This window comes from Bidens hawaiensis, unplaced genomic scaffold, assembly GCF_021521415.1.
Source record: "Bidens hawaiensis isolate Kalapana, Puna unplaced genomic scaffold, B.hawaiensis_p1.1 tig00022287_1, whole genome shotgun sequence".
Lineage (NCBI taxonomy): Eukaryota > Viridiplantae > Streptophyta > Magnoliopsida > Asterales > Asteraceae > Bidens > Bidens hawaiensis.
The window spans coordinates 13,624-26,879 of NW_027493456.1; the positions used below are offsets into that span (position 1 = coordinate 13,624).

At 34.1% G+C, this 13,256-nt stretch overlaps 1 protein-coding gene across 1 annotated transcript; it reads right to left on the reverse strand.

Annotated features, from left to right (window-relative positions):
* Positions 1–8,931: 8,931 nt before the first annotated feature.
* LOC143565100 (E3 ubiquitin-protein ligase SIS3-like) lies at positions 8,932–11,862 on the reverse strand. The gene is made up of 10 exons (XM_077052178.1): positions 11,681–11,862; positions 11,567–11,605; positions 11,415–11,481; positions 10,639–10,712; positions 10,378–10,516; positions 10,181–10,273; positions 10,020–10,085; positions 9,823–9,945; positions 9,628–9,741; positions 8,932–9,560 (listed from the first exon to the last, which is right to left on the reverse strand). Exons 1-10 carry the CDS (start codon positions 11,707–11,709, stop codon positions 9,222–9,224), a joined length of 1,083 nt encoding a protein of 360 aa, XP_076908293.1. The 5' UTR covers positions 11,710–11,862; the 3' UTR covers positions 8,932–9,221.
* Positions 11,863–13,256: the final 1,394 nt, after the last annotated feature.

Sequence of the window (13,256 nt, forward strand, 5' to 3'; positions counted from 1 at the left end):
CGTAGTGGAAAATAGTGTGTCGTCCTGTGTGTCATTGATCTAATAGGAGTCGAAGGAAACACCCAAGTAAGGTTGAAGGAGTGGTGGGTTAGCCGCTGGTACACCCTATATATAAGCCCCTTCGGCTTGATTTGGGTGGTGCCTGAGACGAATATTAGAAGTGGTGGCGCATAGTGGTCATCATGGGATCATGTAATCTTAATCATCGATGCATCAAGTATACTAAAAAGCTAAATTTCGGGACGAAATTCCCCTAAGTTGGGGAGGATGTAACGCCCTGGAATTTGACTGGTAGACAAAAATCAAGGAATCATCGGAAACTATACACTTTGGGGTTCTGGACGATAAGTTCGGAACCCATATCATTGGAGAAATCTGCTTTTATCATTTGAAATGTTTATTTTATAAAACGACATTTACGCCTGGAAAATATTAATTTTTATGCTTTTGAAAAATAAAATGTTCTTATTTAAAAAAAAAAAAAAAAAAAAAGATTTTAAATAATTATTCGGAAAATGGTTTATAAAAGTTTTGCTGAAAAAGTTTTAGTTTGTTTAAAAACTTATGAACTCGACTAGTCTTGACCCGTCGGTAGCCTAAACCCGAACCCGAGTCACCCGAGTATTTAAGCGGAAAATCAAGTATTCTTACACCATCTCTTTCATTTCCACCAACACTTCCCACCCAAACACTCCCACTTCTAGAGAGAGAGTAGTGAGAGAAAGTCATCCAATCTAAGATTCGAGTCCACCAATCTGTTTATCGTTGTTGTCGGTAAGATCTTCTTGAAAATCATACGTTTTTACAACCAAAACCCGCCCCGAATCGAGCAAAAACTCCGACTTTTGTGTCAAGTGTGTTCTTGGTCAAAAACCGTCATTTTTGGTGTCAAAATGCAAGCTTTTGTGTTTAAAAGTACTAGGAATCGATACCCCTTTCAATCCCGAGCATTTCCATGTCAAAAACTTCGATTTTGGGTCAAAAATCTGGAAAATCTGGAAAACCCGTGGGTATCTCCGTCGCCCAGCTTTCAGTCGATCGAATCAGTTCATTCGATCGAACCAGTCGATCGAATCAGTTCATTCGATCGAATGTGTCGATCGAACCAGTCCAGTCGACCGAATAGGAAAGCAACCGAATGGTCTCCAACTCATTCGACCGAATGAGCTTCGTATTCGATCGAACGTCTGTCTATTCGATCGAATGTGTTTCTATTCGATCGAATGTGTGTCTATTCGATCGAATGTGTTCCTATTCGATCGAATCAGGTCAGAACCAAGCTGTTTCGTCTTTAAAACCTAGTTTTTGCTCGAGATCGTGTAAGGCTTACACTCTTAGACTTAAACTGCGTTGTTAACTTATTATGTCCTTGTCTAGACTTAGAGGATCGACGTTTGACAGCACCCGACCGCCCTAGCAACCACACCTAGTCAACAAGGTGAGTTCATAGCCCCCATTTTTCTTTTAAAGCCTTTCAAATCATTGGGGGTGAAAACATGGTAAATGTACACGTTTTGACAAAACACATTTATTCAAACATTACTTATCATAAACACTTGACAAATCTTTTGCAAACAATGAACATTGGGAAAACAAGTAATCATGGCAGGTTACGCGTACCTTAACTTTCTCGGAAGTTGTGTATGCATAATCAAATATTCAGGAGTAAATATGGGAATCACTCAGCGTTTAGGGAACATTGGACGTTTGGAAATCAAAGTCATGTACCCGTTATACTTTATCATGAAAACACATTATTCATTGGTCAGTCTTGTGATCGTGTGAACAGTGGCAATATAGGTCACAATAGTGCATAGGTTTGATCTCCAAGTGGTCGATTGGTAGACAGGCCGTCACTAGATGTGGGATTCTAAAGTGATCGATTTAGAATACACGTGACCTATGGGGTTCTTAAGTGTTCGATTAAGAATCCGAAGGATCTCTTAAGTGTTCGATTAAGAATCCGAAGGATCTCTTAAGTGTTCGATTAAGGATCCGAAGGATCTCCTAAGTGATCGATTAGGAATCCAAGAGATACTAAAGTACGCTTTAGAATTCTCTCATGGTACCCAAAGTGATCGATTTGGGTTACCATCAAGGAAATCAAGTAGCATAGTGTGGTCTTGTGTGGGGTCGATGTCAGGTCTTGTGTGATCATTATGCATCATTATCATTTTTCATCATGGCATGGTTACATATGATTCTTGGGTATCTTATACATATATCCTTGATACCGTTCCTCCTGCATGCATGGAAACAATAATTGGAATCTTTATACGAAACTCTTGCAGATTCAGTTGAGATGATAAGCATACCAAGCATAGTAGGATAAGTTGTAGGAGTGGTGGGTTAGCCGATGGTACACCCTATATATAAACCCCTACAACTTAGCCTAGTATGCTTGTGTAGGGCTTATCACTACAGTATTAGTTAACCTATGAATTCACTCATCTACTTTTTGTAGTTGACGTTTTATTACATGTTTTCAGGAAATGAAGCAGGAAGTAGCTAATAGCTGATAGAGGCCTTAGAGAGATGAAGGCTAGGCTAGGAGTTGTTTGGAAACTTGATATTTTGTATTAAAACAATTTGTTTCATGTTACCTGGATGATGTAATATTTGACAGTTTGGTTATGTTTATGCATTTAGACTTTTATACTATTGTGCTCAATCAATCACGACCTAGTCGCCACGCCTCGGTTTTCCGCCATTACGACCGGGGTGTGACAATTGTGCTTTAAGCGCATAATCTTATGCTTGGACACTTTGCAGTAAGCAACTTTTAAAACAGCTTGAACGCTCATGAAAGCGCTACTCTCCATTCCCGAGGGGAATTCCATGCTAGATTCACACACGCATATTTCTCTTCTATACATGCAAGTGTCATTTGGTCTCAGTGTTTATCTTTATTTCAATAGATCGGTCAAGAAACTTATAGATGCTTCTTATAACATTAAGAATATCGCTCGTACAATCTGAGATCACATTGTGTTTTGTAAACTAAAAAGGTATATGAAATAGTTCCACATAAATATAAAATATGGTATATGTCATAAAATTGTATAAAAAGTTTTCGGTTCGTTTAAACATACTCAAAATATGTATTTTTTTTAAAAACGGCGACTTTATTGTATTTAAGCTACCACACTCTTAAAATTTAGAGAGCTTTGATGCCCCACTCTGGCTATACTTTGTCTTAACCGGGTCCACACTGGCTTCAGAGTTTGGCTTGGGCGTTCCCCCGGGAAACCGTATCGCCGACTGGCACTTGACAGCCATTGTGACACCACAAGAGCAGAACTCTCCGGTGTAACACACGGTGGCGAAAACCCGGGTGGGCACAGGGTTCGAACTAACAACCTTTGCATAAGGCCTAGCTCAAATCATTTATTGCCAATATTCACCCAAATGTGACCTAAGTGGTATTCGAGCATTAGTCTCCAATGGAGAACTCAAGACTCCCACTACCAGACCACAAGTCTGAAAAATATACACAACAAATTAAGTAAAATACGATTAAACAACAAATATAAAAAGTGAATGGTGATTGGTAAAATACTAAAATCTTTCATGCGTAATGTAAATGGAAAATTTGCATATCTGGAGAGAATATATGGTTTTTAACCTATTAGACATTAGCTGCCTATAGCCAATATGTGATAGCGAGAGAGAAGGGCCCGGTGATGGCATCGTAGGAGTAACTGTCAAAACCATAATTGAAATCACATGCGGCCACGTGACGTACGATATGGTACAATAATAAGACTATGTGGTATAGATACCGCGTTGTCACTAAGTTGACAACGACATAAACTAGCAAACGTCACCTCCCCTGTTAACTATGTCATTAGATTGTTACCGTTCGTAATTTATAGAATTTTTTTTCTTATTTTGCTAAATATTGAAACCAATGGTTATATCATTCATTGACAGAAAAAAATTAATTTTAAAAGTTTTTATTAATTTATATACTCAGATAACAATTTTTTTCACTTAAAAAAACGCACACATCAACTTCTTAAAAAGCAAACTTTTCACCAGATGATGCATTTTTCATCCGATGATTCAACAATCTGTTTATCCCATACCAAAGTTGTGTCGTTGGACCATTAAATATGCCTAGATTTTTTTAGGCCCCGTCAAATTTTGTGTCAAAAAAACCTACAAAATTAAAAATTGTATGAGATGCATTGGCTCAAACCCGGGTCTTGAGGGGCAAAACGTGACAATTTACCATTAAACTACATGCATAATACACCACGCTACATATGCACAAAACTTATTTTCTAAAACGACAACCCAAATAACTGTGTAGCATATACGATAGCTTATATTAACATAGAAGAGGCCCTGGTGCCCCCATTGCTGAAATGTTTTATCATTATAGAAGAGTAAAGTGTCATTTTCGTCTTTGTGGTTTTACAAATATTGCGAATTTAGTCCAAAAAGTTTATTTTTTGCATATGGACCCTTCACGTTTCCCAGTTCTTGCCAATTACATCCAAATCATTAACCCCGTTAAATTTAATCGTTAAGTCAGGGGCATACATGTCTTTTCACCATTTCTTTATTATAATACTTATTTTAGTGAATTGCGGTTTTCGTCCTTGTGGTTTGTCCAAATATGTGGTTTTAGTCCAACAATTTCAAGTTTGCAATTTTTTTCATTGTAGTTTCATTTCACTTGCAATTAAAACCGAATTTATTAACCTCTTTAAGTCTGGTCGTTAACACATTTGCGTGTGTCTCACGTGACGACCGGTTTTGTTGTTTTTCTCCCCAAACAAACTCAGTACTAATTCGCAAGCCCCTTCACGTGAGGGGTTGCGGTGTATTTAGGAAAAAGAAGGAACAAAACTGCCCCTCACGTGAAGGCACATTGATGGGTTTAACGACCAGACTTAACGAGATTTGGGAATTCGGGTTTAACTGCAAGTGAAATGAAACCATAGGAAAGAAAATTGCAAATTTAAAAATACTTGACTAAAACTACAGATTTGGACAAACCATAAGGACGAAAATCACAGTTAATTGAAATAAGTATTTTAATAAAGAAAGAGTGAAAAGTCATGTATACTCCTGACTTAACGATTAAATTTAACGGGGTTAGTGATTTGGATGTAATTGACAAGAACTGTGAAGCGTGAAGGGTCCATATGCAAAAAATAAACTTTTTGGACTAAATTCGCATTATTTGTCAAACCATAAGGACAAAAATGGCACTTTACTCTTATAGATATATATTTTACCTATCGTTGTTATCCAAACAAACGATATTTGTTTTATGTTTATGGGTATCTATACTACTTTCAACTCTATAACATTACCATGAGTCCATGGTTAAGGGTGTGTTCGGAACGTGGAATAAACAAATAATTATGGACTCTTGGTAACAGAGTTGAAAGTAGATACCCATAAACAATAAACCATTAACCCTTTAACTCTTTAAAAAATGCTACTAAATATACCAATAATGCAAACATAAAAGAACATTGTTGTTTCCACAATTCCACAACTTAAGAAAAAAAAACATGCCAACAGTAACAGATATATATCATATCTGTATTGTATAGTTGTAGAAGAACTGCATTAATTACAAAAAAGAAAAGCATTGAAGGCCAAACAATGCAATACCTTAAGCACATGTAGTTGACCACCCTATGTCAGTTGGATGAACTATTGGATTTTGGGCAGGAATGATGATCCACATTTTTTATGTTACAAATTATTAAACAACGACAATCAGCAAGTTAAACAATTTATCACGTGATGATAACTTTTATTAAACTATTGTTTATCACCACTCTTATTATCTTTATTAAAATAATATATAAACCACAAGTTAGGGGTGAAAACTGAAAAATGAAAATAACATCACATCCTTGGCTTTGTTTGCATAAATGTTTCCGAAAGAAGTCTACACAAAGGACCCACATGAATACAACCAATCGCTTTTAATAGTTTTGGATGCATTAAAATTCAAGAATCAAATAGATAGAGAGATCATATTTGAGCACAACCCCTTATTAAATAATTCATTAAATAAAACCCACGGTTATGTAAACTACCTAGAAGAAAACCTATTTAGTATTGGCCACTACAATATTTTATTTTTAAAATAAAAAAATAAAAGAAATACAATAAAATCTGTAACATATAAATTATATGTAACTTAAAAATTTTAAAAAGAATATTAAACGATTAACCCATGCTATACATATCTTTTAGAAGTGCCAAATAAATGATGATATGTGGTACAAAAGATATATCAATGACGTATGTTTATACATATACTATATTTTATCCTTCGTATTACGGGTTGTTTACATTATTCGTTTCTAATATTTATATATTTTTTTGGATTTTAATTATTTATTGTAAGGAAGTTAATAGTATACTTAGGATTTGATAATGAAAGAGTTTCACAAATAAACGAGATGTTATAAGTCGGTTTAAAAGCTATCTGGGTTTGGTGAGACCCATCACCCGCTTATTTTTTTAAGTATAAAATTGTTTTTAATTATAAGTACTATTTTAAAAATAAAAATTAAAATCGGATATTAATTTTTAGCATATCCCTATTTTATAAAATTTTCATATCAAATATTTGGGGAGATTAATTCTTATATAGTGAGATGTTATAACGCGTTTAAGGGCTATCTGGATTTGGTGATACTCATACCCGTAAATTCGGGTCAAATGCATGAGAAACCTCAATTTACAAATAAAATAATTTGGTGACTTGAGAGAATGTAAGGATTAACCACAGAGCTTTTAAAGGTTTCGTTCATATATATTTAAACTAGTTTGAGGCCCGTATATTACACGGGTAATTAATGAAAATTTTGAACTTTAATCATTAAGTGAAATACTATCAAGAAAAATAATCATATATTGTTAATACAATTACAATTTACATTAAAATTACATAACTAAAATTACACAAATATATTTAAATGTGTAAAAAAGTATAAATCAAGTCATAAATATATATGTTTCTGAAGCATTTTGGTCTAGGTTATGGAAGAAATATTGAAAACTAAATATTGATCTTTTTATTGCTAAAACCTATTATACTACACAAAAAAAGTCATATAAATAAATGACAGAAAATTAATATAGTAAATCGTTATACATATGAATTATAATTATAATATTCAATTTCAATGATTTAATGCTAAGCACCAAGATATGTATATAATGAGTATTCTTCATGTTTGCAATATTTATACAAAATTTTTGGAGAAAATTAAGAAAATACACATTTTCCTTTGTTCAAATGCATATGAGAAAATTTTAATACCAAATTTAAAACCAATCTTATATAAAAAGTCATATTAATGAATGAATCGGTTAGGCTTTATATTTAATTAAAATATTGAATTCATATATTAAAATAACTTAAAAGATAAAGGACCATATATTGAAATTATTTGAAAAAAATGTGAAAATTGCTATGAGATTGACAAGTGGCAAAAGTGGTAGTCTTTTATTACAAGAGATAGATTTAAGATTCATGCATATGCATAATACAAGCATACACATATAGGCCGGTTCTAGTACAAACAAATTTTGCCAAAGAAGCTTAGGAAACAATGAGATATTGACTGTGTACATGGATGAATTTAACGGCGAGGGTATACTTGCATTCATTTACATACAAAGGCTTTATAATTGCTCACATAACATCACTACTTAAAATAGTGCACCTTGTTAATGCGTAACTAAAATATATTCTAGACTTGAACACACATATGCACCGTATAGATTTGTTACATTATACAACATCGAGTAAAATGATATAATTTGCATTATGTAAATGGTTTAACTGCAGAGTCATATCGCATGATGCAATACACATTTTAAAAATATACTTTTTCTTCAAATAAATAATTATAGTATATTCATATTAAAGAGAATAAAACTCTTATTCATTAGTAACTTCCAGTTGATTACGAATTTGTCACCGTATTACTGTTAACCATTAAATTAGTTTGATAAATATTCAGTTTAAAATTTAAAATTTAAAAAGAAAAACCAATAAAATGATAAATATTTCATGTCCATTGCAAAAACATATTGATAAGAGGGGGTCACCATGTGCCATTGCATCGTTGGTTTTCCTCTTTTAATACTGAAAAAGTTTAATGTAAAATGATTGACATTCTTTTTTCAACCATTGCTAGAAATATTTTAAATTTATCTCCTTGCTTCAAATAGTGCCAAGTCACTTAGAAATAACTACTCTGTGCGGCTTTACTGTAAAGCCAGCGAAGCAAGCGCTTGAGGGCTTTATCATAAAGCCAACGAAGCAAGCGCTTAAGGCACTTGAAATCGAAGACCCCGAATTCATAGAATCTAAAGATTGCTAGTTCTGTGAAAATTAGGTTAAGGGCGAATATAGTAAAGATGACGATTCAGTTTTATTAGACTTCACACTTCACAACATTAGCTTTGTACCTTCACATTTTCTAATTTTTATGTGTTATGATTGTTTTGTTTAGGATTATGATGATCTAAATCATATTCTCAAGTTGAAGCATAGACACTTGATACAATGGTTAATCCTTTAGGTATGTTCGTTTGACGATGAACATATGTTCAATGCAAGGCCGGCTTCGATAGGAGGGTAGGGTGGTCGATGACCCTCAACCGGATCACCCCGCTAGGCCCAATTTTTTTTTTTTTAAATTATATATATTTTTATTAAAAAAAATATGTATGTTTAATGTTTAAATCCAATTACTCAACTTATTTAAGAATATTCTTATAAACAAAATTTGTTTACACAACTCAAATCATAACCAAGTAAGCTCATTTAAAATTCTAATTATTTAAACCTAACAAAAAAAATCCTTTTACTTAAAACAAAAAAAAAAAAAAATCTGCCTTCAAAAATTTTAATGATTCTCGGAGACGGCCATGGTTCAATGTTTGGTGTAATGCTTGAATGAAAAAACAATCGATATATTGATAATGTGTCTTGTTTGTTGTCAACCGTATACATCTTGAAAAGTTGCTCTAGTAATGTGGGTTTGATCTATAAGCAAATGCATACATATAAAGCATACAGGATGTTACTCTTTACATGCAATCTTGATTTCTTGCTATGTGTATCAAGAACAAAAGTATAATAAAGATTATCAGGTTCTAGTATTGCACTGTGGGTTAAAAGTAGTGCTTTATGCAAGAACTAGTGACTCACATTTAAAGACTTTAAGTCAATGTTCAGGCTCCGCAGTCGTGTGCCTATTTTGACTTTCAGGCGGTTGACCTCCGTTTTCTGCAGTTTCTAAACTGTTATCAGACCCCGAACCAGTCTGAACAGGACGGAGAAAACCCTGCATCCGCATCAGATAACTTTGACTAGACGGTTGACTTCTCACGTAACGAGTCGTTGCAAGAGTTGACCGGTTAATATCAGCAGGAATAGTTGAAAGTGCGCTAAGATCAAGATCCGGAAACACAGACGACCTGCATCTAGGGCATTTCACATTCAACTTAAGCCATTCATCGATGCATCCCACGTGGAAATTATGCGCACATGGAAGCCCGCGCACCTGATATATCATTTTAATTAACCAACGGACCATCATTAATTAATTATAATAAAATAAGAAACAGTACCTCAGTTCCAACATGGAACTCTTCCAAGCAAATTGGACACTCGCTACAATCAGTAGGAACCGCTATCAACATGAACTTTGGAAGCTCTTGAATCAACGCCTCCACTGCTTCTCTCTAATGTCACAAATTAGAACCTTTAACAACCAATTTTAATAAAATAATAAAGAATAATAATAACCTAAGCTATGTAATTACCTCAGCTTCAGTCAAATAAAGGCCCGGATGATACGAATGAGCGTCTTGGCCCATGCCTCTCATCTCTTGACCTGCAGCATTTTCAAATGCCATATCGGGTACACGGATCATATCAACCAAAACCTGAAAGCATGCACTAGTTGTTAACTATGGTTAATTCGTATATGTATATGAAAATTATATATTTACAAAAGTACCCCGTATTCTGAAATAGGAATCCCCTGTTGAGCGCGTAGTAAATGAGCTTGCCGTCTTCTTAACCACTGCAAAAGAACGGTCAAAACATGATGTTAATAACTTAATATTATTCCTAGCAAAAACATAAGTAAAAGGCTTTGAGGTGTTATATATATCATACTGTTTTAACAGACCATCCAGCAAGGCAAAAGAGTCCACAGTAGCTGAAAAGCAACCATATAAGGAATCCCCATTTTTGACCTTGTTCAGGTAACTGCAACGCTTTTAAGTTTTTTATATCTTGATCATAAATTATGTACAATCAAAATGTAATATGTAAATACGCCAATAATTGAAGAACATAAGCGTGACACGTACACAGTCTCTTGAGTTAATAAACCATAATGAGCCAATAACAGTCCATGCCCATAGAAAAGGATAGAGAAACACACAAAGGATTGTTAAAACCACCAATCTTCCACAAAAACGAGCATGTCTCTGTTGCGGGCCAAAATCCCTATGTCAATCAGGAAACTTCAATAATAAGACTTTGAGAACTACAAATGCCTTTATTAACATATAAAAGAACAAAACTAACTTGATGCAATTAACTACTAATATAATGAATGGAGGACTTACAATCCCATTCCTGCAGCAAGTCCATTGTCCAAAAACATCAAAAGACGGAACACGAAAACGGTCGCGTAGTCAACCTATATATTAAAGAACAACACGAATTATGTCAATGAGTATTTAGAACACAAGGAATATGCCTGTAAACGAACACGAATGGAGGCATGTTTGTGTACATTCATTCAACTTTAACCAAACACGAACATGAACATATAATACGAAAAAATACTTGCGTTCATGCCCGTTCATTAAGAAAACAGGCATGCTCGTGTTCGTTCATGTTTCTTCATTTAAAACCTAAACAAACAGTTCATGAACGTAAACAAACAAAAACAAACGACCTTAAACGAACATAACAGAACAAACATAAACGAATACAAATGAACATAATTGATCAAACATAACCAAGTATGTATACACACACATGCGCGCACACACATATATATTCATATAATTTAAACTAGCCCTTTTTATGTTTATATTTATATAAATATAACTACTTACATATTTAAGAAATTTTAACGATGATAAACGAGCATAAATAAATGAACAAAACGTGTGTTCATTCGTTTAACTAAACGAACAAAAAAAATTGTTCATGTGCGTTTGTTTATCAAATAAACAACTTCCCGCCAAACAATTCACGAACAACCCGTTCATTTACAAACCTACAACGAACAAAATAACTACAAAACCACAACATTTAAAAGCCCGGCATTTCATCAAACACTTGGCGTGCAACATCTCGAGCCTAAAATTTAAAACTTAATCACTCGATTCACCACGATCCATATATGCAACGGGTGCTCACAGAGACGGTAATGCTTCCAATTAATCGCAATAATAATTCTATCAACAGCCCTCGTCAAGAATCACAATCACCAAATTCAAAACATTATAATTCAAATTAAGAAATAATATTACAAAAGGATACATGCTAGTGGCAAGCATCGATAGAAAGAACCCATCGTACCTGCAAAATTGTGGGTTAGAATCCGTAATAATAATAAGTGGGAATTGAATGAATATAGAATGATGAATTGCAGACCATTTAAAATCCAGGCCTGTGATCGGCATGAATTAAGCAACAAAACAAAACCCTAGCTTGCTTTCAGTACTGAATTGCTGATTGATTGAGCAATGATTTGGTGACGTAAAAGGTTAAATCTTGAGGAATTGAGTGAAGCAAAGTGAGAATGAGTAATGGGTAGTCATTGCGTAGTTTATGTGTTTGATTAAATGCTGTGGATTCCATTTTAGAGATGGTAAAGTTTAGAATTTGCGGTTGTATGGTTCGGTTTGGATCGGTTTTTAATAACAAGTGAAATTGAAACTTTCGGGTGAAAGGTTTTAAAAAATGATTAGTTTTGGTTAACCGGTTAATTAGATATACGGTTCGGTTTATCATTCATTGGTTGACTTAGTGTTCGGATGTTGGTTGACAGTTTAGATGTTTGTAGTTAATTACTCGAGTTCAAAGATGTGTTATGATGTTTTTTTTAACGGTTAACAAACAGAGAAATGTCTAGATATTTCGTTGTAAGCTGGTCCAACTCGGCCGTATGGAGCTCTTAAGTGTCTCCAAGTTATCTTCAGTCAGGTCCGTATCCGAGTATCGTAATTTTAAGGCCGAAGGAGGAAAAAAAATTTGGGTCTTAAAATTACTTGACTAATTGAGTTTAAACCTAAAGAATACATATTTTTTTCGAAAAATAATATCTAATTATATAAATCGGGCCTATTGGGGTGTTGGGTCGGTCGATCACCCGGCCCTACCTCATAGCCGGCCTCGTATCCAATTTTGGGGAAAACCCACCCACCCGAATGCTCACTGATGGTAAAACCCGAACGCCCTTAAGATCGAACTAAAGATCATGTACTTTTATTGGCCACCCATACCCTCCAAATTACGATGTATATTTGTCTCTTATTTACCTATATATGGTTACGATTTCTTATTGATTTTCTATAATATGATAGCATAATTAATCTATTAAGATCACGATCATATAGAATGGTTAAGATCTTATTATTTTCGTATGTGTATGTTATTCCCTTGAAGACCTCGTACATGTTTCTCTCTTTTAACTCGATTTAAGCATTGTTAAGGTGTTTACAAACACGACCAAACGATCAAAAAATCCATCGTTTGAAGTTCCACAACTACCACAACCATTGTCCTCATGATTTTACACACCTACGTAATCTCTCCTCTTTCATCCAAACGACATACTTGTTTCATAAAAAAATTGCGTTTATATTGGTTTTTAAAGACAATAAACGTCATAAGGTTGCGTTTTAGAAGGTAACGTGCCTGCAAGCTACAAACTTGACCAAAACAACATGAAGAGTCTAAATTAAATACTTTCTCTATAGTCAAAACGAGTATTATAGTAAGGAAATTCAAAATGGTTCGGATTCGAATTCAGTTCAAAAAATTTCCAACCCGAATAACCCAAAACCAAATTCGATGAACACTCCTAAGCTATTATCAAGTTCTACCATGTTGATATAGAATGGAGTAAGAATTATTGAGGAAGAGAAATCTAAAAAGGACTTGTTTATCATGTATCATACGATTTTGATATAATAACTTGTTTATATGATATGAGTTTTGTTCAAAT